The sequence below is a fragment of the Simochromis diagramma genome, unplaced genomic scaffold, assembly GCF_900408965.1.
Source record: "Simochromis diagramma unplaced genomic scaffold, fSimDia1.1 OVJJ01000304.1, whole genome shotgun sequence".
In the NCBI taxonomy this organism is placed as follows: Eukaryota; Metazoa; Chordata; class Actinopteri; order Cichliformes; family Cichlidae; genus Simochromis; species Simochromis diagramma.
The window spans coordinates 14,958,239-14,985,851 of record NW_024387030.1 but is presented as its reverse complement, the minus strand read 5'-3'; the positions used below and the strand labels follow the sequence as shown (position 1 = coordinate 14,985,851).

General features: G+C 41.1%; 2 protein-coding genes across 2 annotated transcripts; one reads left to right on the top strand and one right to left on the bottom strand.

Moving 5' to 3' along the window:
- The first annotated feature begins 217 nt into the window (after positions 1–217).
- On the top strand, positions 218–7,510 carry LOC120740374 (synapse differentiation-inducing gene protein 1-like). The gene is made up of 4 exons (XM_040042703.1): positions 218–870; positions 2,585–3,073; positions 5,822–5,959; positions 6,658–7,510. The coding sequence occupies exons 2-4, from the start codon at positions 2,651–2,653 to the stop codon at positions 6,814–6,816; spliced, it is 720 nt and encodes a 239-aa protein (XP_039898637.1). The 5' UTR covers positions 218–870; positions 2,585–2,650; the 3' UTR covers positions 6,817–7,510.
- A 12,283-nt stretch (positions 7,511–19,793) lies between these two features.
- vsx2 (visual system homeobox 2) lies at positions 19,794–25,739 on the bottom strand. The gene is made up of 5 exons (XM_040042715.1): positions 24,768–25,739; positions 24,353–24,437; positions 23,743–23,866; positions 21,124–21,304; positions 19,794–20,748 (listed from the first exon to the last, which is right to left on the bottom strand). Exons 1-5 carry the CDS (start codon positions 25,183–25,185, stop codon positions 20,369–20,371), a joined length of 1,188 nt encoding a protein of 395 aa, XP_039898649.1. The 5' UTR covers positions 25,186–25,739; the 3' UTR covers positions 19,794–20,368.
- Between the last annotated feature and the right edge of the window lie 1,874 nt (positions 25,740–27,613).

Here is a 27,613-nt window from a genome sequence, read left to right as displayed (position 1 = left end):
GTCTAAAATATTAATCAAATCTAAATGTGCAATGAATTTGATAGTGGCTTACTCCTGGGCTATATTTGGAACCAGTTCAGAGCCGTGCTGGGACAGGAGACAATAAAATTAAATTGGCAAATCTTCTCGAAACTAGTGATACAGCTGGACTCATGCGAAGAATGGGAAACCCTAAAAATTAATGTAGCAGAAGGAAAGCTTTACAAAAATGTTTCCGTGTTGTGTTCATCTTTAGTGGGCGCTCTCAGCGAGAATAACACCTAACCGTTTCACTGTGAAGGTGCGAAAGTTAGAAGCAGGGCGATCATTTCACGATACAAATCAGATGCGTTTGCAAAGTGGGAATGGTGGCTCACGTGATCACACATTTCAGAGGCTATATTAAGAACCTGATTCGAAAAGGACTCTTATGCAACAATGCAAAATAGAACCGCTGGGAGGAGGCGTAGAAGAAAGAAAAAAGAAGAAAACCGGCCGACACTTTAGATGCTGAATAGAGTTAGACGACCAAGCAAGAGGGAAGTTTAGAAATGTCAAATCCTTAGTCGGCAATAGAGTTCACGCAGCCAATCAGTTGGCTGGAGTCAGCTCAGCCTCCGTTGGAGTTGTTTGGAGCCCGAGCCTCGGTGAGATACTGTGCGTAAAATCTGCCTTAAACGCAGCAGCGGCACTGTCACAGCATCCAGAGTCCATTCTCTCACACACGGACTTACTTCCGTTTGAAGGGGAGCTGTTGTTGTTGCTACGATGGCAGTTTTGCGAAAACTGTTAATGTGAAGTGGGAAGGTGGGTCCACTGCTCCGTCTACATCGACTCAGTTGCGTCGAGGAATGATGCTGAGCAAACCTGCCGGAGGATTTTCAACTACAGGTAAGATGACTGTCGATGTTTAGCTGCTGGTTGCCACAATATGTTCTTAGGCTGCTGTTCTAGGATAGATGTATATCTGAGAGTAGTAGAGTGGGAACAAATAGAAAATTCCCTCCATTGTACGTTGAAAATTAAGTTTTCCAATTTTACGTGAAGCGGACGCACCACAATAGGGGAAATATATTGTGCCTTTGTTTGTGTTTGTGGCTAAGAAAGTGTCATGTATGAATAACCCATAGCAGATTAAACAAAGACAAGGTAGATAGACAGAGGGACAGAGGTGGTCATTAATAATCTGATGAATTATTTGTGGATGTGAGATGTGATTTTTGTTGTCTAATGTAGTGTGTAATGGAATTCCTTGTTATCTGAAGAGCGGCTCAGGCACAGGAGCATATGAGGATGGACACAGTGTTGAAGATACTGAGCTGAGTGTTGTGCGCGTGTACATATGTGTGAGTGTGTGGGCTCACATTCAGCCACTGGCCCACATTATTCATGCTTCCCCACGGCAAATAACTGTGAAAGCTACTGTGGATGCATGAGCTTTTTATTTTTTTAATCATAGGAGGTCAAAGGCTCCAAAGTTCTCCTGTAAATCTGCATGTGTTTAAGGACCGCTGCATATGGAGGAAATAATGCATCTCTTACAACACCCTCTGCCTGTTTTATTGTTTACTGTTTGTGGAGACTGTCAGAGGCAGCCAGAGAAGTCTAAAGGGTGTAGTTTATGCCACACTGTATACTATTATTTTCAAGATAGAGAGATAGATAGATATTTCGCCAAACTCATGTATTTCTGTATGCCATTATGCTCCACTCAGTCACCTCCCAGACCTCAAAAATCAAAATCTCTGGGCAAAATCACAATCGCATCCAAATGTGCTTGTGCATTTCCATCCCTGCAGCTTGTTTCTCAGTTTTCAGACTTTCAACTAAACAAACACATGACATAACTCGGACTTATTTTCATAACATAATGCAGCCCCTTTATCTCATTTCGCCATTAGTCACGGGATGAAAAAAATGAATTTGATGGACGAGGTCCACAGGGACTGACCGTTTTGCAAAACAAAGTAGTGTATTTGCTTAACCCCAAATCTGGACACGCTCATATCACAGAGCCTCTCATTGGTGGACTCGTTGCCTTAGTGACTGCCTTTCCTGACAGCGTTCTTGTTTTTGTTGTTGTTGTTTTTTAATTGCTATTATTTTACATAAAGCAGTCATTTATTATTATTATTTTTTTATCTTCTACTCATTAGTCCCACTCTTCAGCTGCATTTGAACATCCAGGCGGAGTCGAGGAGGCCACTTCAGACTTGTCAAATTAGTATGCACCGTGAAATACAGCACCAACTATCATCCTTTCTCCGCGTTTTCATTATAGGAAGCTGTGACACATGGAAGATATTTTTTCACTAAATGTTTATATAAAACTGGAGGGGGGGTGTGAGATGCAACAGTTGAACATACACCAGATGGTGATTTTTATGGCTCAGACTGGTGAGAGCTTGGGAGAGGAATCCTGATTGTCAAACAAGATGAAATATTTCCTGCATTAGAAATCTGAGGGCACATTTTCATGCTTAGATCAAACTGGAGACCTATACCACACCTAGATTAACTCTATATTCCCTAGAATGTGCTGTGATTAGACTTGACTTCTTTCTTTATGTTTCAGGTTTTATTAACTAGATGACTTTTTTTTCAGCTGCCAGACTGCCCGATATTCTCTGGACTCCATCCTTTGATCCACAAGACGTTTGAACCAGCCCTCATGGAGAGCCTCAGCGAGCTCCAGAACCCCCTGCTGGACAAAACCAGCAGTCATGCAGTTCCTAACGACTACCAGGGCTACCAGTGTGACTACCCGAGCCAGCCATATCAGGACAGCCTAATTGGCTACTACTGCACTGGGGCCAATGGCAAACATAAGGCTCAGCAATTCTTGGATGCCACCTCTCTCCATTTGGCAGTGGAGGCCTTCTACAGGCCCAGCTTCATCCTGTGCAAGGACGACATCAGCCTTCATAGCAAGGACTCGAAAAGCGAGAGCTTTGAAACCACTTTCACAGAGAGTAAGGCGTCAGATGGCGTTTCCACGGAAAACACAGTGGATAGCGCGCAAGAGGAGAAGGATGCCAAGATACAGACGGTATCCTATGAGGTGGAGGAGGAGCAGCAAGGTCCTGAGTATGAGGTCAGAGGTCACATGAAAGGAAAACATGAATATGTTGTCTGCATAAATGGCAGGGCACCATGCTTTATAGGCATGTTATCCATAGCTCCAAGCATCTGATGCAACATGAGGAAGTCCGTGTTATTAAGTTATTAGAGAAATAATAAACTTATAATTCTTCATTTTTTATACAAGGCATACAGGAATGATTACTGTAGCCGTACATGCTTAAGCAGCAGACCGAAGCAAGAACCGTTTGGCAGTGTTGACAGAGTAATTGAATATTGAGTCACTATATGAAATTAAATGCGTTTCAACACTTGCTTGTAACTGTCAGGGCCAGCTTTCAGCAGAAAATGAGTCACGGTGCTGTAGTGATGCTTATTATTTCATTTGCTGTTCTAATAGACTGTCGGCGTGATTCACGCTCATTTCTCACTCTTTTCTGCAAATGGTCAATCTGCTTGTGACTCTTTGAAATGCGGTGCGGGGTAATTGTTCGCTTTTGTCTTATAATTACATTCCAAGAAAATGACACATCTGATTTTTATCTATGTCGGCAATTTTTCCCCTCTTTTTTGGGGTTAATATAGTCACAAAAAAAGATAACATGACAGCAAAAAAGAGCAAAGTCTTTTCAGAAGTGGTGAAAATCTAATTTCACCCAGGGAGGCTTGTGAAGTACTCAGGGCTCTGAGCTGGCAGAGGAAGAAGTATAGCACCCTTACCGAGCTGATGATCACGCCAGCTCCCGTCACTCGGAGGCCTGGCAGATAGATTGAGACATAGCAGCAACTGCCATTAATGCCATAAGTAATGTCGTGCTTTAACGGTGTTAAGCGAGGCTGTGCTGATTCATGGCCGTCAGAGCAGGTGAGCCCGGAGCCAAAGTTATTCCATGTCAATTCAAAAGCGCAAATGAATGTGATTAACAGTGCTCTGATAAAAAGCTGGCTTTCCAAATGGAATATGAGACCTTTTGCACCTACATTTCTTTACTTTCTCCTCCTGCCTTTGTGTTTGTGCGTGCATCCGTGTGCCGCAGCACTAATATTCGAGTCATGCCGACTCAGAGAAACTGTGATTAAGAGGATTTTTACAGCTATGGGAATATAAATAAGAGAAACAGAGCAGCAGCTGGGGAAGGTCCATATAGTTCCAAAATTACCCATATATTGTCTGTGGCAGCTGTGTTTACACATTTTCCCTTCACAGTTGCATGTTGCTGCAGGCCTTGTGTACAATCAGCAACAGAGAGGAGGGAAAAAACGTAGACCAAGTCTCTGGCAGGTGATGTTTGACATTTGGGTGATACAGACAAAATAAATTGCAGGTAACAAAGTAACAAGACCCCGTGCATGATGCCACTGTGATTGCCCCTGCTAACAAGGCGCACAGATACGTGCGTATGTGTGTGTGCACGCCCCGGTGTTGAGTCGTCTGTCCCCTTCAGACATTAACACGGACTGGGAGAGAGCTGTGACAGGGCTGTTAAAGGCACTGAGCCTCGGCGGACCCCCATCAGTTATACTGGCAGACCAGACTGGGAGCATGTTCCCAGCCGACCGGACTCTGTGTCAGGCAAGCTGTCAGTAAGACTGAATGCAGCAGTCACTCAGAACTGTTATCAGTTCTTGCTACAGAGATAAAAGCAGATTACTGCTGTTTGTACTCACCAGTTTATTCATGTGATGTCAGATTATGCAGTTACCACCAGCTGCTGTTTTGATAGATCGTACCCGTCTGTCTAGGTGGACAGTGTTCATAAAGCAGATAAGAGAGAGCTTCGTAATCTCTTTCTTGGCAAAGGTATTTGTTTGTAAACTCTTCGGATCCCCCGCTGACCTCTAAATAAGGTTTCTGAGCGGAAATCCTCTGAATATAGCTCAAAGTTATTACATTGCATCCAGTGTTTTGGTTAATTCGGATGCGATCAGACGCTAGAAAATAGTTTAGAATATTCTGTGAAATGTGGCTATTTACAAGTATGGTTCCTTTTTTTCTTGCTTGCCTCACTGTCTGTTCCTTAATTACCTCTAAAATGGTTGGTTCAGTTCCCGCCTTACACATCGATTTCTGTTTTTGCACTTTCCTTTTTCCCTGCTTTGATTGATCCGAAGGCAGGAAGACTAACAAATGAAACCTTGGTCCTGTGGGGGCTGTTTATTTAGACAAACATCCTCTCCATGTCTGGGACAGCTAAGAGAAGTAAGGCCACCTTCTCTTAAAGGTCACCTGTGTAGTAGTCACATTGCCATCGTTGCTGCAGGCTCGGTGTGCCCATGTGGCCTAAGTGGCATTCAGATCTATCACTCATTAGCTCCCGTGGCCCTGACTTTCAAGGTACGATGCGTTCAACAGGCTCCTGTTGTACACCTCATAAGATGCCTGGTGCATTAAGGAAAGATGGTGGAGGTCTCTCAGAGTGTAAAAGCAATTTAGCACATAAATGACGCTCTGTCCTGTCACCTTGCAATGATGGAACAATCCGTTAATCCTGTGTTATCTGTCAGACCGCTCATGTGTGTTGACAGAGGCACCAAATCCTCTCTGGCTGACTGAGCACATCCTGTCCTGGGCGGTTGTAGAAAAGGTTAGATACAGCAGAGAGGGAGCATGAGATGTCAAGCTACGACACCATAAAGCTGTCCAAAGTACACCTGGCTTTTTATACGTCAGCCATACTCTGTTATTATGTTTATATATAAGGTTCCACATCCGTTCTTTTTCTGACTTTTGATTTTTCTGTATAAAATCAACGTCTTCCAGAGTGACAGCTCCAGTGACAGTGAGAGTGAGGACAACTTCATCGTGCTGCCCCCTCGGGACTACTTGGGCCTCGCCATCTTCTCCATGCTCTGCTGCTTCTGGCCCTTGGGCATCGTTGCCTTTTACTACTCTCACAAGGTAAAGGCCCAGAGATCTCAAGGATGTCATCAACTCTTATTACACTGCATTCTATTTAAGGTCAGTGAGCACAAGCGTTCAGACAAGTGCAGCCGCAGCCTATTTTCCACCCTGTGACCCTCCTTGCAGTTGTTTCAGATGATTGGCTATGTAAATTAAACAGATTCGGCCCACTTATCAGTCACCTGTGTTCACTTTGGGAAACCATTAACTCTAAGGTTTTGGTTCACAGTGCGCTCCTGTGTGAGCGACCGACTGCCATTATATTGTTTTTTAACTTGTTTTGCTCATAGCTGAGAACTCATTTGCAATTATAGCAGCACCTTTGGTTGGTCTTATGGTTAGCATCCTTCTGGTCTAAAAAACCATTAGCTCCAAGCCTTTTCACCTCAAACGCAGCACAGTGTTTCTCTGTAGTTTTGAAACACAATAATTGCAGAGACAATTATAGCAGAACAGAAAATAATGTGTCAAAAGAATAAATAAAGGCCAGCCTCATTTTTGATAGGAAACCAAAACACCCAAACAACACATTTGTCACTGTCAGAGGGATAATGACCTAATTGCCATGGTAACTAATGGCTCCCTGAGAGCATTTCTTGTTTTCTCTCTTTTAACTGTGGCTTTACACCTACTCAGACACTCGGTGCTGATGAGTAACACACCAGCTCATTTCACTCTCTGCTTTGTTTTGTCAGACTGGCAAGGCCGTTGCAAAGGGAGACTTCTCCAGAGCAGGGATGAGCTCCAGAAGAGCCCTATTCCTGGCTGCACTTTCCATTACCATTGGAACAGGGATGTATGTGGGGGTGGTTGTGGCCCTCATAGCCTACCTGTCCAAGCCTGGACATGTATAGCACTAGGACCACATGCTTGGAGGGTGGAGACGGTAGACATAAAGATGAAAGGAAGGGAAAGGGTGGACAGATATTTGCCTCTCCTGAAGGTGTGCGTCATTGTCGAAGCTGGCTCTCTGCAAAAGCAGAAGCTATATGAAGAGAAAGAACAGAAGGAGAGCAAGAGAAGAAAATATGTGTGGATGGAGTATTACTTGGACAGCATATTGATCTGGATTGAATCTTTATTTCTGGAATGCAACACTCCCGATCCCTCTATAAAAACACAAAAAGACAGTGCTGAGAAAGATGACTACTCTTCCACAAAGACTGTGCTACACTTATCTAAGAAAAAAATGAACTCATAGAGTATGACACTACCTACCTTTTATCACATTAATCATTACAGCATTTTTATTTGACCTTTACATTCAGTGTACTATCTGTCCTTACTGTTGCAGATTGTGTATTATTCTCTTTGTAAATGAATTTCTTGGAAAAACAGTCAGCCAATGGATTTCTGGGTGATTGTTCATTTAAGGAATACTCGAAAGGGATCCAGTTAGTAAGACGTGATAAGTGGACCCCTGACAGAAAGACAACAAATGTGTCAAGTGTACACAAAGATGCCAAGCAGTGGACTAGAAATTTATTAGTGTCTATTGTGTACTGTAAATTTAGTCAATAAATACATTTGGCATGAATAATTAAACACTCTAATGTCTCATATTCCCTTATTCAATTTTCTTTGACAGGTGCGCCTCAGAGCAGGGATAGTTCTGCACTGGCATGGGGCTAGGAAAAAAGCAAGTAATTAACTGAACTCCAGATTATAATTTGATTTAAAAAAACAAAATTAAAAACCCCATTCACAACACAAAGTTTCACATATTAAGGGATGTGATTGTGTACAAAATCCCAGTGGACCAAAAGCTCAGAGTTAGCTTAGACTGTCTCAGCTGCTTGATTTCTGTTTCTAGATGTGAACGCAGCACCTGCTGTTCAAACACACTGTTTATGATGGGCAGCCAATCACGACAAAGTTGGTTTAACTGGAAGGGAACTAAAATGGTTTGTTTCAGAGACAGAATGGACTGAGGGGAGAGTCTTGCACTACAGCTGAACAGCTAAATGGCTAAAGGGGTTAGCTAAAAGTATTGAATGATGGAAAGTTGCAGCAGTTAGTTGGGCTAAAATAGTTAGCTAAACTAGTGAACAATAAAGACTTAAACTACTTAAGCTACATTTGACATAGCTGTTGACGAAAGGTGATTGATAAGCAAAGCTTAAACTAATAACTAAACTGATGAAAGATTAGCAATAGCTATGGTTGGTAAATGGACTCATTCTTACACCGCTTATCTACTCTAGCTGTGTTCTCAAAGCGTTTTATACAACATGCCTCGTTAACGCATTCATCCAAGCACTTGTTCTTTCTATCTAACGTTCCTAATGTATGCATCAGAGAGAAACTGGAGACTGGAGCGGCCATGGATCAAACCACCAATCTTCTGATTAGATGACCTGCCTTACCCCTGTGAGCTGACGGCTACCTCAATGCAATCAACAAACAGACAAAACTATTGGTTGGAAAAATGTAATGGTAAAATGGCTCAAACATCCAAGCTAGTCATAGTGAAAAATTTTGCATCAAAACCTACAACACTACGCAAAAGTCTTGAATCACAGCATGTAAGGCAGCCTGAACTCTATGAAGTCTTCAGAAATAGATCTCCAGGCTTCTTGAACGACATTTAAAGCTCTTCTTTGTCAATATGATCCCACACTGCTTCAATAATGTTGAGATCAGGCTGTGGGGAGGCCATCAATTTTCCATCAAATTTGACAAGATGTTCAGCGTCACTGATTGAAAAGCAGCCCCAAACCATGACAGTGTTTTACAGATGGCTTTAGATGCTCACTGTTGTACCTCTCATGATTTCGTCAGTACATATTGACAATGAGTTTGTCAAAAATGTAAAATTTTTATTCATCAATCCATAAGAACTGTTGCCACTGATTTGCAGTTCAGTTCTTGTGTAATTTGATATACCTCAGCCATTTCGCTCCATTTCCTAAAATGACACACTGCACTCTTGAGAGATATGCCAAGTCTTGACATCGACCCTTCAACTGTTTGATGAGGTTTCAGCAAAAAGTAGATTGGATCTGAAGGGCCAGATACATCTCTCAGGTTCTGTGCCATGTCTTAGCAGAATTGTTTTTCCTGTTTCTTAAGGACATGACTTTCAGATACTGCCCATCTGCTGTGGAAAGGTTTTTAAGCCTTCGTGCTTTTATTCAGTTTCCTCAATTGGTTTCTTTTCGGACACACGGCACACTGTGCCAAGAGATGACAAATTTTCAGCTAATAGCTCTTTGGGAATCACCTTGTTGGCACATTAATACTATTTTATGCATGTCCAACAATGCTGTCTTTGAGATTTTTCATAGATTCAACTTAAGAAATGGGAGCAAATTATGTCGCTGCTAGCAACACAGTACCTTAAGACACAATTTATATTTACGTGAACACACAATGCTGGTTCATCCTTTGAGATAGTTACACTTTGACAAAATTAACAACTTTTTTTTTCAAAGAAGTGATCCAAGGTAATTTATTCTGTCTTTTATGAACCGGCATTCTGAATGTATGAGATTATGTTGTTACAACGTAAAAACTGTTTACCGTTTCTGCAGCAGATGTATTTTTAATGTAGTCTGCAACGTCTGTTAAAACAGCTCCAAGTCTCGGTTGATGGAGGCATCCTTGGCTTATTTATAAGGCTGTCAAGGTACATCAGAGAACAAAGGTTGGAAACAAGTAAACGGGACACCGATTGTGTGGTTTGCAAAGCCTGTCAAAGCTTATTGTCGACCACGGAGCATTAGATTGACCACTTACTGTTGCATGCACTGGCATGTCTCTTCACTGTCGTTTGGCATCACTCACTGTCGGGGCTCGAGGTGACTTCAGCTGCCAGAATGCTGTGAGCAGGAACAGGAACAGTGCCTACACTCTGAAGTCAGAATGTCAAAACAAAATTAGACCAGCGCTTCACTCGGCTCGAAAACTTGGAACCACCACCACGCACGTCCTGTTCTCTTGCCCCACCTGCCATGCATACAGTTCATTAGCCTCAGAGTAATAGCTGTCAGGTTCAACTCTGCAGACAGCATAGCCAAGAAGCAGGAGAAAACGGATCACAACAAACAAATGTAGTAGACACTAATATTTAAATGCTAAGAATCCTACCCATCATAAAATCAATTCAGGCAAATATCTGGCACATTAATGAAAAAATTTCTTGAGTCATATGAAGCACACACAGTCCTGCAACAGACAAATTGTGCACATGATGTTGCTTTAAAGCAGCAGCATAGGTAACCACTTCATATAATAAATCCTGCCTTATCAGCAAAGCGTTTACTGAGGTCATAAATCAGAGTGCATTTTAATTTTCCACATACAATTCCACATCCTTTTGCCCCCCATTCCCAGTCATTAGAAAGGATTCAAGTTCAAGGCACTTCTTTAATAGCTTCAGACACTGAGACTGCATCCACCTTTCACATTCAGGTGCTGAAGCGAACAATAAAAAGAGGAACAGAAGAAGCGAAAATGGACGAACAACTAAAATAAGTCTCAAACTGGCCCTCAGCTGCTGTCCAAACCTTTGTGGAACCAAATACAGGAAGACAGAGGCCTAGCTGGCTTTCCACTGCCAGACAAGCAAGTAACAGCAGCTGGCCATGTCCCACACTGCAGAACATGTTAGCCTGTGTTAGCAAAATCTTGTTTGCTCATCAAGACTGTATTGGACAGGCACAACATGAAGTAAGGACATTTGTGTTTGTGTAGATTATATCTTTGTTGAAACAATGTATCTTGGCAATATCACTGGAAAGCTTATTTATATCCACTTAAATGGTGACACATTTGTAAGGAAAATGCGTTTGTGGGTTGAGCAGCAGAGTTGAGCATGTGGGTTGCACCCATGAAGAACTTGGTCAAATCTTCAAGATTTATTGCCAAGATGCATTGCTACAACATAGAAATCATTGATACAAATGCAAATGTTCTTACTTTATGTTGTGCTAAGTTTATATACATACCTGTTTGTCTTGAATTAAGGCAAAGGAATGCCTATGTTACTATTTTAAGCACAATTAAGAAGAGTGACTATTGACCTCTGTTTGTTTTATACATATATATATACATGTATGTACACCCCATTCTGTATCAGATAGACTAGATAGCAAGTCTTACAGGAAGCCTGCACCTTTTCTAAATTCATCTGCTTTCTCTTTTTCAGCTTCTCCCCGAGCAAGTTTCTAATGCATGAAATGTGGCTTGATGGGGGAGACGGGGGCGAAAGTGCCGCTCTCATCAATGGGAGCTGTATGGGGTGCTGAAGTGGGCTCACTCTGAGAGAAAGTGCAGCGTTGCATGTGTTTTCTCTCCCTCAATAGATAGGAAGCTTCACCCACGCCTGCTAGCTCACTCACAGCATCCATAGCAAGCTCAGACCACCAGAAGCAAACTGATTTTATTAGTCATCCACCCCCACGTGAATAAAAACTTTCCAAGAGGCAGCAGGTTGAACGTGTACTTCTTCAAATATTGCAGCGAACATGTGAGCTGCGCTGTAAGCATCACTGTATGCAATCCAGGCTTTTCGTTTTGAAAGGACACTACATTCTTTGTACCGAGTTTCTAAATATAATCGCATCTATAATTATCCGATTTTGTCGAGTCACACCCCCACCTTGTCACATCACATCATGAAAATAGACTGAATGCGTCTTGTACGCAGAACTAAAGTGGGACAATCACATTTCTAGAAGAATAACAGTGATGAATGAGCTGCAACAAAAAGCCCAATAAACTGGAATGGAGTGGAAACACAAAAACACATTAAAGCTGAGTGCTGCATAAATAGCGAGCATCATCACGCAACTGAAAGGCATTTTCAGATTATCATCACCGCTTTAATAAATACTTGTCACCTCTTCCTGCTCACAACTAGACGACCGACGAGTAGGCGATATCTTTAGTGGCTGAAGTGGTTGCGAGAAAGAGCGATACCTGCTATCTTTTATTACAGATGTTGTGATTTTTCCCCCTTCTTTTTATTGACCTATTGAAGAAAAAAATTGTGGACATTTCTCTTTTGAAAAAGAAATAAGACTCAACAGAAACCACAATCTAAACTTACCATTCAAAGGGACGTTGTAAATGAGGAAGTGGACATTGTGACCTGAGATGTGGCAGTTATCTCATTAAAGTGGCAAAACCTCTTTGCTTGGTGTTGTGTGACGGATCTTAAATCAAAAGCACATAGTTCAGCTGGTAGATTATAGACTCTTTCATTCTGTCTGAAGTTCATCAGCTTTCATGTAGACAGATAAATGTAAAAATTTTATCTATATTTGATTATTCCGGAGACATTTTTTAGGTCAAAAATAGCTCCAATGACTTCTCTGGAATGGGTAAAACTAAACTGATGTCTGAAACCTCAGAGATTTCAGCTGTTTATATGCAGACACAAGAAGCAAAGAGCGGTATAGTCCTCAGTCAGCATTTCGACATTGCCAGCAGTTTCTGATGGTGCCATTCAAGCACATTCAGATTCAAATGTAAAAGCTGTTTTTCTTCCTCTCTTTACTGAAATGTGTTTATTTATATTCCATTTGTATTTATTTTACAGACTGATGTCCTCCCTGTAGGATTTGAAAACCCCACACACATACACACTCTTTAAGAATATTCTGGGACATGCTCCAACCTCCCACAATGCTGCATTAAATAGGTAGATACTGGAAATGGATGGAAGAATTTATTTATTAAAATACTGCAAGAGGAAACACATAACAGCCAGAAAATATTATTTTTTTATTTTATTTATGAGATAAAGAATTTATCAAAAGGAATCCCAAATCTTAGAGATTAAAGTTGCTGTCTGTCACTGACAAAGTTATAAAGAAGAGTTTTTTTGTTTGTGTGTTTTTTTGTCTGGCAGGGTCCCTTTTAACTTGAGATACATTTTGGCTGCTCATTCTAAATATATTTATTAAATATGAGAACAGGAGGATTAACAATCCACAGCATATGCCAGGAGAGAAATACTCTGATTGCTTAATTAAACGATGCATTTTTTTATTTATATTTTTACATAAACACACAGCCACTTTAATAGTTACATATTACAAATATGTAATCAGCCTTTTGTCTACTGGAGCCATCCCTGGGGTTACAAAGAAATGTCTGTAAAAAAGATCAATTGTCTAATGAGTGACACTTCTTGTTGATGCAAGGGGTCAGAGGAGAATGACCAAAACTAATTCAACCTAACAGGAAGGCAACAGTAATGCAAATAACCTCTTCTGCATGCATAGGCAATGCATGCAGAAGAGCATCTCTGAATGCATAACATGTTGTACTTTAGAGCAGGTGAGCTACAGCTGCAGAAGACCACACAGGTTGTCAACTAAGAACAAGAAACTGAGATGTTGAGGCTATGATTCAAATGGGCTCGTCACAGTTGGACAGCAGAAGTTTGGATAAACATTGTATGGTCGATGAGTAAACAACATGAAAGCATGGATCCATCCTCCCTTGTATAAATTGTTCAGGCTGCTGCTGCTGGTGCTACTGCTGCTGGTGTAAAGGTGGCAAATCTGCAGCAACTGTGTGCTGCTGTCATGTCAACATGGACTATAATCTCTGAGGAATGTTTCCGGCTCCTTGTTGAGTCTGTGCCGTGAAAACTTGAGGCAGTTCTGAAGACAATATAGGGAGACCAACACTGTACTAGCAATGTGTCCTCAAAAGGCATAAAATAATCTCCGATCACTGAACTTAAAACTGTGTTTGCTGCTGAATATATGCAAGTCCAAAGAGAACCTTCTGATTTTAAGTGCTGGGTTACAGTATTGTAGTTATGGCAAAAAGAAAGCACACCCTACATCAGTTCTAAGGTACTTTTCAGACTATCATAAAAATAATCATTGGTGGGTCTTAAAATTAGGTTGAAATCAGATGGACAGCACATGACATATTAGACCGTGCCATTATTTATTTATCAAAAATTTAACCAAAATGCAGAAATAATGTCTGAAAAACTAAGCACACCTTAACTGCTTCGATAGGAATTAGGAGGATAAGTAGCAGCCAGCTGCTGCTAACCAGTCACATCTGATTAACTGATCATCAGCAAACAAGTATGAATGCCTCCATAAAAGCACGAGCTTTAGTTTGCAGTATATTGAGGTGTGTGTTCATTTGGTGCCGAGAAGCAAAGACATCAGCGCTTGTCTAAGAGAAGCAATTGCTGCTGCCCATCTGTCTGGGAAAGGTTATATAGTCATTTCTGAACAATTTAAAGTCCATCATTCAGTGAGAAAGATGATTCACAAGTGAGCAAGAAGTGACCCAGGAGTGGTCATCCCAGGAAATTCACCCCAAGGTGAAGGAGTGCTATGCTTCTGTGTCTGTAATGGACTGAAACAAAGCTATGACATGTATCAATTATAATATCAAAACTTTTTTATTTGCACCCATTTAAAAAAGTCATATCAAATATTCAGTGCAATAAGTTATGAACATGAACCAGGGACGTTTACTAAAGTATCATATATGAGTACAGTTGAGTTTACATTAAAGTTCTTTCATGGTTTTACTTCATTAGACTTCACAGGGAAATGACACTAGATTTTGTGACATCATTGAGTAATTTATTAGTCTGTTTTTCCTCTTTTGGTTGTTTAACTAGTACTTTGCAACATTTCTAGCTTTTAAAATGAAGCACAGTCATTTTGAGTCCTTTTAAAATACAATCTTATGAAAATACCCAGTGTAATATTTCATAATAAAACACGCACACATACATTTCCTCAAGTACTTTATTTCAGTCGAGTTTTGAGGTACTTCTACAGTACTTTATTTTTCCACTTTATACTGTTTCATGGGTGTGCTTCATTATTTTTCAGAGAGAAATATTGTACTTGTCACGCCACTACATTTTTTAACACTACACCGGCTGTTCTTTTAAGCTGTTGGTTTACGACCTTTCCTACCTTTGAAATGAAGCAGCAAATGAGTATTTTTACTCATTTGCTGCTCTGATTATTTCATTTCAGTGAATTTAAGGGATTTAAAGAGGTTACCATATTCAGTGTTTCATTTTGGTGTTTCCTGTATATAAAGGTACTTGTTTTCTGGGCTCTGAACTGCAATGTGTGGGAAACAATGTTACACAACATAGATATTTTGGTGGGATAGCCCACCTTTACTTCAATTCAGTTCAATTCGGTTTTATTTAAATAGCACCCTATCACAACAACAGTCACCTCAAGGAGCTTTAAGGTAAAGATCCTACAATAATACAGAGGAAAGTCCAACAATGAGACTGTGAGCAAGCACTTGGCCACAGTGGGAAGGAAAAACTTCCTTTCAATAGGAAGAAACCTCCAGCAGATCCAGGCTCACCTAATCATTCACACTGTAACCTACGGTCCTTGTAATTGAGATCCATGTAACTTAGTAGGAAAAATCTGTATTCCAAACAGGTGTTCCAAGGCACTTTTTAGCATGCATCAGGAAATAAAGACATCCCCACAACTCTTAGCACAACACTTGTCAGCATCCATTTCTGTAAACCCATCTGTCTTCTCTTCTCTCCCTCCCTTCAAACCCCACTTTCACATCAGCGTTAAGCTCATCTTTGAAGCATTTCACACATTCATGCTTATCTGCCCTCGCACCTTTGTCGCACAGCAACATGCCTCCCTCTCTGTGGCGCCGGCATTTGCCAGGATGCACACTGGATTGATAAGGGCCTCGCAGTCTCATCTTCTGGCTTCACTTATCACCCTTGAGCAACAAGGGAGCACGGTCTATGCATTCATGGTTCTCTTCATTGATAAGAACAGACTGGACACTTTTTTCCCTCTTTTTTGCCTCTTTGCTCAGAGCATTCCTCAAAACTGCTGTCTTATGCCAGCCAAAGCATTTAATACAGCTCTAAGATAAGACTCTAGAAGATGTGATGGTTTTTAATTGCAACCTGAGTGCCTGACACCTTACGGGTAGTGGTAATGTAATTTTCCAAGACAAGAAATATGAAGCAGCAAGTAATAAAAGCCAATAAGATCATTTTAACGTAAACAGAGTCTAACACAGTTTATGTCTGCCCAGATGACTGGAGCTGGCATCTGAAACTATCTACAGATGGCCTGCTGAAAATACCAAGCACCGAAGGCTGGAGGGCGGCTGCAGTGGATGGCTGCTGGTGTCATGCCACACATCATAAATCTTTCTGGGACAAGCAGTCAAGTCCAACTTCAAGAGATAACTGATATCCATTAGTAGAGTAGGCAGCAGTGACAAAGAGCAGTCTTTGTCTGTAGCACTCAGATGAGACAGAGGACACACATCCAGAGACAAAGAACTCCCATCATGCTGCTTTAATCGGGCTATAAATCTGACACACAGCATTTAGAGAGATTTAAAATCCAGCAGTGTGTTTTATGCAAGGGAAATGTGTGTATAACATTTTTGAAGGAGAAACATTGTGAAAAAATCATTCTCTCTTGCTTAATTTCACAATGTTGATGCTATAGGAAATGTCAACAGGTGAGCAGGTGAGGAAACATAATGAAATGTTCTTGTTTTTTACACCAGCTACTCAAAAAATCTGCTATACTGGGGAGAAAATAGAGGATTATTCAATGCAGCAGACTTCAACAACAGATTAATCAAATGATTTGAGGGTTAAAGAAGCATAATTATTGCACAAAGAGACTAATATATCATGCAGACACTCAGAACACTGATTTCAGTGAAATTTAAATATTAAAGAGATAATAATTCTAATCCAGAGACTTGTAAGAGACAGCCAGCTGGGTCAGTGTGGCTTTCCAAAAAAAAAGAAAAAAGAACCTTGGAGATGAAATCAGTCCCCGGGCAGCACAGATCATTTAGCCACAGTATCAATTCCATCTCCATTAACCCACAGCAGACAGCCTCATCACAGAGAGCACCAGAAGACTGACAAGAGATGACAAATATTGATCAAGATATCAGATCCTGTCTGCTCAGAAGCTTGTAATACGACCCTTTTTCTCTTCATCCTGACAGATATGAATCGATGATAAGATGGAAATGATTTTCTTGGATTTTTGTACATGGACAGGATTTTGTGAAATATGTAATTGAGAAGCTGTGTTTTAATTAAATTTACATGGACATACGTGAACTCAGGGCTTTTGATTTTAAATGCTCAAGATTGAAGCTCAAGACTGCCACCGTGTGGCCAGAATAATCGATTTCTTTATCAACCCAGAGCATTTTACATTTTATGGTATTGATAGATAGAGTGCAAATACTCTACCTATCTATGTTAACAGACTGTATATGCACACTGTTTGTATTTATAAATGTTATGTTAGTGTATAGTATGTGGGAAAATAAAATACCAGTGCATGAATACGTGCACCAATCATGGCACACATGCTTTTGCTATGGTTATGGGCATATAACGATTATTTTATGAGATGTGGATTGATCGTTCAGATTAAAAAGGAAAACAAAAAAAAGAGAAATGGAAATTTTGCAAGTTTGCAGACAACTCAGCCATGTGCTGATAATGAAATCTCCTGAGCAGATATTGAGTTTCCTTTTTCACCTGGAGCTTTATTATTTCCTATTAGTATTATTGTCTGTTTTAAATCTAGCTTGTGGCGAAACCTTCATGCACAAGAGAAAGGCATGTTATTCATCACATGAAGAATCACTTGCGGTGAGAGTTTTGACTTCTTTAGTTGTGCAGTGGCTTTATTTCTATGGTTTGGGGTTTCATTGTTAACTCCTGCTTGTGTGCTGACATTTGAACCACATACTTTGCAATTTCTAAACCCACCAGAGAACCTGTCATCATGTTCTCAAATAAAGATGTAATGAAAAGCCATCTGCTCAGCCAGATGCTCAGGTTTTTGATTGTACTGATAGGGTTATGCAGCAGGGGGCAGAACAGCACCACATTTCATTACACTGCGGTTTATCTATATCTCCGTTTGATTTCAAGTCTGCATGAAACTGGAGCCAAGAGGCTTCCAAAATGATCTGTATGCACTTAATCTCACTCATAAAGTCATATCGCTCAGAACCCCATCAAAAAGAAATTGAATGTTAATATTGCATTAGTCAGAAATCTTTCCATAAAGCTCCCCCAGATATCACTTTGCATGGATTGAGATGATCTTATCATGGTCTTCAACAAGCAGACTGCCCATCAAAAGGGATACTGTGAATTACCTCCTCATATCCAATGTAAACAGCTTGATCTTCACCAAATCTGGTCTATAATAACCTTCTATTTCACTCTCAGAGGATTAAATAGCTTTGCACTTTAGAGGAATAATCCTAGCTCTGTATATGTCTTGGCCTCAATAACTGAAACGGGCTGAGGGTATGTGCAGTAGAGGTGTATGTATATTGCCATTCATTACGCTCACTCGATTTCTTCTTTAAGGATGGTGCAGTAAGGAGGATGCAGTTTAATGCGATGTTTATTTTCAGCTTTAAATTCTTCAGAATAGTAAGAAAGAGGAAGATTGAGAAGGAGAGAGAGAGATAGCAACTTGTAAGAGTTCAAGAGTTTAACTTCAGGGCGCTTTAGGAAAGACAGGAACCATCAATCGCCAATTAAGTACTGTTAATTGGTTGGCAGTTGCCTCTTATTGGCACCACAGAAGAAGTCATGAGACCACCAGCAGGGTTTATCCTCTGAGGATCGTGAATGTCAGTGCAACATTTGATTGCAGTTCATCCAACAGTTTGTTGAGACCAGCAGAAGGGTATAAAGCTAAAATAAGATATCATTTAGTGATACATAAACTGGAAACATATGTCTAGGTTAGCAAAGGATACGAAATAAGATTAGCTTGTAGCTTAGTAATGGTTCTTGTGAGCATGAAATGTATCTGCTGCAGTGTCCCTTAATGCTAGATCTATCAGGTCTGAAGATTATTCTGCAGCTGGTTATTTTTATGCTCTGCCCTGAAAATATAGCAGGGAACAAATATCACAAATGATGACATCTGAAATATCTTTCTAAGGTTATAATCAAGAATTAAACCTTCCTTAACATTGCTGCTCACAAATTAACTCATCAGTGGAGAAGAATCTTCTTAACATCAACATTTCCTGCTATCCTGGCACATCCCAGAGCATTTTTACCCATCATTGTTGATTGTATGTATACTTATCTCTGTCAACAAAGTAATTAACAACCTTTTCCCTATCGACTGACATCATGATTTCGAACTGAGAGCCATTCACTCTGGGGCCACACTGAGCGCAGTCATCCCTTGCCTTTTGAAATTGCTCTCTGTTTAATTGGAATGGAACTCAGTTGTTCAACTCATTAAGAAGCCCCATTAGAAAGTGTGTGAAATGTGATATGGATTATAGCTAATGCGGCCACGTAGATGTGTTGTAAAGCCGAATTCAAATGCCCTGATAGAAAGTTTTATAAACAGCCGGGGGAGAAATGAAGATTACCAACAAATGAAGCTGTTAGACTTTGGCTAAGTATTCAGATAAGAGGATGAAAGAGCTTGAGTGTTGGATGCTAACAGCATCTATTGAAGTGATTTGAAATCAGGCTAAGGTCATCCTGCTTCACTCTCTTCTCCTGTCCCAAAAGCTCTGGTTCCCCTAGTTTAATCTGAAATTGAAGGCTCTCAACTGCGACGGATTATGGGGGGCTAACCCAAGCATGTAGCCAGGGGCGGTCTCCTAATGAGCCCAGCCAGCAGAGCAGCAAGTGACAGCAAGTAGCTACTCCAGCAAGGAGGGGGTCTTCAATGCCATTCAATAGTTAGAGCGACAGGGTGGTAATCGAATCATTTAAAGCAAAAGAACTGACACCAAAACCCACATTTAATAAACAGTGATTTCTATTTTATGCTTTGTATTTTGAGTGATACATATTTTGAAATGAAAACACAAACATTTTTAGGACTACATGAAAACATATTTCAAATTTGTGTCTTTAGTGGGAGCGATTAATATATCAATTATTTACAGCACGATATAGGACAACATTTACTTTCTTTCTCTTGAAAGAGTTCTGTCGGTGGGGCGCCTCTTATCTAAAACGCCAGCACTTAGTAACTGTACAAGCAAAGGTTAAAATGAAATGCAGACTTTGACACACTGACTGCTCGTTGCAAGTACTTCATGTTGCACTGGATGAAATTCTGCTCATCTGGCTGTCTCTATATAATTGCGGGATCTATATACAGGGATATTTCTCACTCTTGCTCTTTTCAACCTTTCTATATGATGATCAAGCAACAGCTGTATGTTTTGAAGTGAATCAGGGAGGGGGGAAAGTGCATTTGCATCTTGTGTGCAGCAGCAAACCAGATGAGTTTTCTCCTTAAAGGAGTCCAGATGCAGGCCATCTGCAGGACAGCGAGTCATACCAGGTAAGTCCATGCTTAAAGCAGCCAGACCACTGGGTTCACTCGTGAAAACAAGAGTCCTCAGCGAATTCGACAGTCTCTATGGACTTTTTTGCTCCTCTGGTGAACTCAGGGGATCGCTGGCCTTCTCCTCGGCTTCCTGTCTCTCCGGTTTGCCCTCCAACTGTCTGTCATGAGAAACTGTTCCCAGCACTTTGGCACTGTGCTCCTGTGCTTTGGCCCTGAGCGCGGCAATGCTGTTCTCTCTCAGTTCCTCTTTAGAAATGACGGACTTGCCTTCTGACCTCTTCTCCTCCGCCTCGGCGTCTTCTGCCCTCTGAGAGCTCGGCTGCTGGGGTGCATCGTCCTTTCCTGACGGCGGGGGTGCTCCAGCCTCCACGGACTTTTTGTGCATCCCTGCAAAGAGTTGCGGGTATTCAGATTTAGAATAGCGTCTGTTGATTGGTAAGCCATCCTGGACTGAAAATAGCAAGCAAAAACAGTTGCGGTTTAGAAAATAATGTTTAAATGGACAGTGGCAATGCATGACCAGGGTACTGGATGAAAAATATTTTGCATGCTGATTTCAATTTAGGAAATATATTTGCTTTAAAAGGTCATGCTTAGGGGGGAAAGGGAACAAGACACGGGGTACTTGTGGAAAGTCAGAATAAACGCATTAATCTCAGCTTGTTAACTCAATGAAGTGCAACCTCTGATTATTTAAAATTATGATTACTCAGTCATCACTAACTGACTGAACTGTGCAGCTAAGATGTGCTTTACATCTACAAAAATGGATGAATTAGAAAAACAAAAGCGGAAAAATCAGTAAAAGTAAAACAAAAGCCTCACCAAGCAGCCAGGGGGCGCAGGACTCCATGATACCATCCTTTGCAGACTTGAGGATGGACTCTGGCAGAGGGATTGAATGCCTCACCATGGCTCCATACAGTCCATATTCAGCCATCACTGTGCTGCGACCCCAGCATTTCTCCCTCTTCCTCCACTTGGCCCTCCGGTTCTGAAACCACACCTGTAACACAGGAAGAAGTTCCCCAGTTTTTAGCTATATCGCTTAAGTCATCATCTTCATCAGATTTCAGGTCACTGCAGCAGAGGCCAAAATACGTGCAAGAGATTAAATTTGATTCATTCAAATAACCTTTTAATTTTGAATGAATAGTTTTTGGAAACAGCCGAGATGGACTTGAATGGTGTTGGGGCTTTTGATTACTGTTACAGAGGATATTGGGAATGAGTTTTCAGTAATTTGGGAACCACAAGAAGAGGAAATCAGAGGAGTTTCACAGTGGCAATCTTATTGAATCTGCTGCATTATGTGCAAGATGCAACAATTTGTATCCTAAACAGGTTTGGGCTTTTTTGATGGATCGTCTGCTAATCTTCTAAGCCACCGATGAGAGCAAATATCGAGGAAAAAATCGGTTTGAGTTGTGTTTATCCAGCCAAAACGTGCTGTTAGTCCAATAATAAACGCTTAACGATGACAAAGAAATTCTAATTCAAAAGGGATATTCAAACCCTCCTAAAATGTAACTAATTAATCCATTCCATCCATTTACTGTCATTTTAGGCTTTTCTAAAAGCACCCTTTTAGAAATGTTAAGCCTAGTCTTAGCTATTTTAAAGATGATCCATTTAGGAATCCAGTGCGATTCAAAGTGACTTAAGATAACAACTTAAGTCCTGTTTTGCTTGAGTCCATTGATTTCCCATAGCCTGCAGGCTCCAGGTGTAACAGATCTCTGCCTCCTGTCACTGCTTATCTCAAACTACCTGGTGGCATTATAGATGGTGTGACACAACAAGACACTTCACTTGGCTACAGCCAGCAAACTGCTTAAAGCCCGGAGTGTCTGTGTGTGCGCTGAGAGAAAGAGAGAGGCCAAATTGATTGTATAGCACAACACAGGATTGTTAAGCACTCAGCTTAGGCACCTCTGGCTCTGTGAGAGGAGGAAGGTGGGAGGGCAGAAAGAAGACTCAAGCGAGGACAGATTTTAAATCGAAAGCGATCAAATCGTTTTCAAGCTTTTTTATTTGATTTTTTTCTTCTGGTAATTCTGATGGATAACCCTTATTTCATACAAGATACTTTTTTTTAATGAGAAATTGCTTATGTGCCCCTTAAAAAGAAGCCAGTGTGTAAGCCGCGAGGAGGAGCGACCCAGGGGCACGCCGAGGCTGATTGAAAAATAAGTTAATTTCAGGCCCAATCGATGGTGGGCAGGCGGGCAAATATCACGGGAAATTAAACTACCGGGACTCGTGGGATCAGCGCTATTGACCCATGCTAATAAATTCAATGTAGTTATTTCATTTGAACTCCCTGCGTCTCTCTCCAAGCAGCAGCAGCAGCCAGCCTCCCGAGCTCGTCTGATTTAACTAATTACACTCAATGAGAAAATTGGGTGTTAATTTTATTTAGGATGGGAGCAGGCCCCGGGGTTATTTATTTATTTCCTTTTATTATTTATTCCAGGCCCGACTGTTGCAGCCCGGTAATGAGAACGAGATTAAAAGGCACCCCGGCAGATGGATGGTCCAGGTCACACTGCAATCTTCTTCCGCCTTGATAGCTTGATTAGGTCGTTAGCGGCTCCTTCTCTGAGAACAAATTGTTTCACATCCAACTGCGCCTGATGAGAGATTATCTGTCCTGGCGAGGATGCTGGAGGAGAGCAGTCTTTGTTCAGACGGGAGGAGGAGGAAGGGGAGGAAGGGGAGGAGGAAGGGGGGCCCATCGCTGATCGATTTGCTGGGGCTCACTTAGACCATCGTCCCTTTAACATCAGAGCAGCATCAGGGGCAGCTGGCGGCCTCCACTCAAATATTACAGCGGGTTATTAGCACTGATGGAAAGGTGAAGGATGAGCGAAGCGCATTCGCCCGAACAGGTGCATATTCATGAGGAGAGCGATTAGAATATTCACACAAATCATTACAGCAGATGAGTTCAGAACGAACCCGTTTTTAAAGAGACTGTTGCTTATTTTTCAGAATGGCCCACAAAGCCCGCATGCGCTGTTTAAAAATGTAAAATTAGATCCAATCCTTTGAATACAACGAAATGAATGTGAAACACTATGAGATACTTTCACTCTGCTGTTGCTTTGATTAGCCAGTTGTTCGTATGTGCAAAGCAACTGTATGAAAAAAATATATATGTACAAATAAAACTATGCTTCATATGAAGCATTCCTTTATATTTTAAATGAATAATATGAAACGTCGCATTTTTACAGGCACAACTGGGCAAAAGTCGATTGAAATAACCGAACAACTTTATACTTCATATAAAATAAAATAAAATAAAATAAAATAAAATTCTTTGAACAGCAAAAAAAAAAAAAAGAAAAATTGGAAAAGCTCCATGGTCTTTTTTTCTAATTCAATAAATATTCATAATTTTTTTATAATTTCTTATTATAATTATCAGGGGTTTTATACCTGTATCCTGTCTTCAGGTAGCTCTGTTTTCATGGCCAGCATCTCTCGGGCATAAACATCCGGGTAGTGCGCTTCATTAAATGCCTTTTCTAGCTCCTCCAGCTGATACGAGGTGAATATGGTCCTGTGGAAACGGGTTAAATACAGGCGAGAAATATATATTAATGTGCTTTGAAAACAAAAAACACACGCACACGCAAAACCCCGATTTTTTTCTTTCTGACAAACTAATGAATACATGTGCATGTTTTAACACACACAATTTGCACTGGAGAAAAGCTAAAAAGGCGTTCAGCTTTAAGTGCCAGTTTTAATAACTTAAATAAAAACTAATCATAACATTACCCTGTTTTTCAGATAATTTTTTTTTCAATTTGCCTGGATGGCAATAATTTGAGAAAATAAAAGCTCACGTGCAGTAAATCCTTATGTGCACAGTTGTGAGTGCCAAAGAAAGAGTAGGACCAAAAATTACAAATTAAAAATGTAAGAATAACAGCCACTGTGCATTTTATTTTATTTTATTAAGTTGAACAAAGGAATGTTGTATTAACATGAAATTTAACATTTTCATCATTTTCCCCCCTGAAATCCAGAAATCAGCACTAACCGGTGGCGTCTTTTCTTCCTTTTCTTGCTCTGACTTACTGACGACTTGGAGAGTTTTCGTTCATTAGAAGACAAATCTTCAGAGTCTGAGAAGAAGACGTAATGTTAAATGACATATGCAAAGCCGTTTTTAAAAGATCAGAGCAAATGTTTGCAACGACACAGCACAGGTTTAAATAAACCTGTCACAGCCTAAAAGATTCCAGTTCAAACACGATACTAATACTACTATTACTATTAATAATAATAATAATAATAATAATAATAATAATAATAATAATGAGGAGGAGGAGGAAATGGAAGAAATCTGGAATCTGTCTTAATCCACAGTAACACAGTGAGTGGAAATGCGATAATAATATAACTGCTGTAATAATTTCACGGCTATGAATCATTAGAAAGTGACTGCAGATCACCTGAGCTGGCAGACTGGCTGGTGTCCAGCGGGCCCACGGACCTGCTGTGGGGCTGCAGGTGAACATCTTGCCCGTCAGACAGCACAGTCTCCAAAAACGCTGGCTGGCTGTAAAACGATGGAATCCCACCAGGGCCGATTAATCCCATCCCGACACCCACGCCGGCGGGGCCCAGCATGGACCTGGCGGCGATAAGGTGCGCCCCGGCCGGCAGCGAGGCCAGTGGGCTCCTCGGGGCTGCGGATGGCTCCTTATTTAGACCCAGTATCTCTTGGATGCCGAAGCCGGTGCACCTGGGCGGTGGATTGGTCGCGCCGCTCTTCGGCTGGTGGCTGTTACTCCCTCCATTAACACCCAGAGAGGTTTTCTCCGATAGATTTAAACTTTCCGACAACACGGAGCCCTGTTTCCCCGTCATAGTGTCTCCGATGTTCCTTGAAAGGCCTATTTCTTATCACGGCGTCTAACAGGACGGTCCCCAGTGCATGATCCTCTGCGTAACACACAAGAGCTCTTTAGAAAATGGTCCTTTTATCCAACAGGTCCATCCCAACAAGAGGCAGAACCAGCAGCCAATCAGCTGCAAGGATTCGGGATTCCTGTGGATCAAGGATGCATTATACGCCCTCCCGAATGGATATCTGTGTTTTCCTGAGGACTGCGTGGATAAATGAAGACTAGATCCGCGGTAAAGAGGAACAAGCGATCTTTAAGTTTGCAATCTGTTGGAAGAAATACGAACAATGAGCGATGGAACAGATACACACACTTCTTTACACACACACACACACACAAAGCCAGTTCTCTCTGCCTAACCACTGGCTCATAGGAGTGGATAATTGATCTCCAGATGCTGTGGGAAACTCATCACACGCAAATCAAAGGCCCTCCCAAAAACGACAGCTGGACGACATGGACACAGTCTGCGCTGCACGGTCCTGCACAGCGTTAATCCCACAGCAGCAGCAGACTACACAGATTATAAACCACAGGGGGATTTTTCTTGGAGGATGTGGGAAATTAAACAGAATATGAGCAACGAACACACAAAATAATACAAAACTAACAAGAAACTCCCACAGCATGTTTTTTTGTTTTATAATAATAATAATAATAATAATAATAAATTATAATAATAATAAATTATAAAATAATAATTTCATTCATTTTATTGCAATAACACAACAAAAGAAAAAATGTTTCTTTGCGTTACGGTTTTAATGACCTTTATTTTTATTATTATTATTAAAGATGCGGACCAAAATGTTAAAAATAAAAAATCTTATAAGGATAATTTAACCGTTTTCTTTTAAAAAAATATTTATGATACATTTATTTGGGAAGCACAGAGGACAGGGATTTGCCCGCTGTGTGCAGAGATGATGCAAATGGTTTTCATTTACTTTCTTTACTGAGGTAAACGTGCCAGTATTATGCAAAAAAGCAATCTGTGTGGTAAAATCAGCATCGTCACAGGTATATCATTCTAATTAAAACCTGTGGGAATGAGTCATGTGGGTGGTGTAAGCGTGGGTCTCCGTTATGGAAAGAAGAGTCTGGTGGAGCTCAGAGCCTCAGCTGATCAAGACTTTAAAATCTGACTATTAAGAAGGAGAAAAAAATATTTATTGCAATCAGTGGTTGGCCAGTTGAAGCTAATTAGGCCCTATTTGGTGGAAATTCTATTAATGACGAAGTCAATGTTATTAGGATATGCTAATGGCACATCGGCCCGCTGGGATCGAGTCATTTATTAACAAGGAAGAGTGCGAGTCACAGAGACATGGCAACTACAGGGAACTTAGTTCCCTCCCTCTCACTCAATCATCACTCCTGTTGCAATCTATACGTTTTTTTCTTCTCTTCTCATGATTTTGTCGGTAGTAGAATGGTTCCTCCTTTGTGTTTACTTTTATTAGTCCATCTCCTCTGAAAACTGGTCCGTGCGGATTTACCAGAAGAGAGGATGACTAATAAGGCTCGAGATTAAGGGAAGATTTAGTTCAGTCATTCGTGTAGATTAGGTTGCCCATCAAAGACCTGCAGGATCTAACGCATGTAGATTAAAAAGAAAACAGCTGTTGGATTTGTTGGCTGTTGGAACTGTTTGTTTTTTTCAGTTTGTTTATTCCCCCCCCCCGCACATACACACACACCCTACATCATTTCTTTTCTCCCCCCCGCTCTTCGTGCTTCCGTGCTGCGTGTCCTCAAACATTTGGAAATGAAAGCAGCTTTCAGAGAGGAGTGGCCTGCAGAAGGTGAGGCTCTGCTAAAACAGCTGTGAGATTTAAAATGTTAAAAATAAAAAGGCCAATGCAGCGTATTTACGGGAAGGTCACACACACACTCTGGTGAATGGATAAGTCACATGGACTGCCTGTGGCTTTCTTTTGAGGTGTCCAATCTGACTGTTGTCACACTGTTCAAAAAACAAAACAGAAACGTCTTATGCAAGAGGTGTGGGTGCTCAATCAGTTTGAATCCTCGGTGTTGAAACAAGGTGCAGGCAACTTGATGACAGCGCACATGTAGCGCCGAGTCAGGGAGGGGGGGGGGGACTACTAAAGCTCAGCCAAAAGCCTCTGCTTTCCCAAAGCACTTCCAGGGCGTGATGTTATGCGACGCCCTCCTCCCCTCCCCTCCTCCCCCGGTATACTGAAAGAGTTTGCAAGCCCCGCAGCTTTCTCATGGCTCCTCCACAATGGCATGTTTGGTAGCTGCCCGTCGGCATTGCTTAATTAGGCGAGGAGTTGATTAATTTGCACTAATTGACAGCTAATTTAAGGACTCTGGGCACATCGGATTGACGTTTGTCGGGGCACAGAGGCTACGTGAGGTCAGGG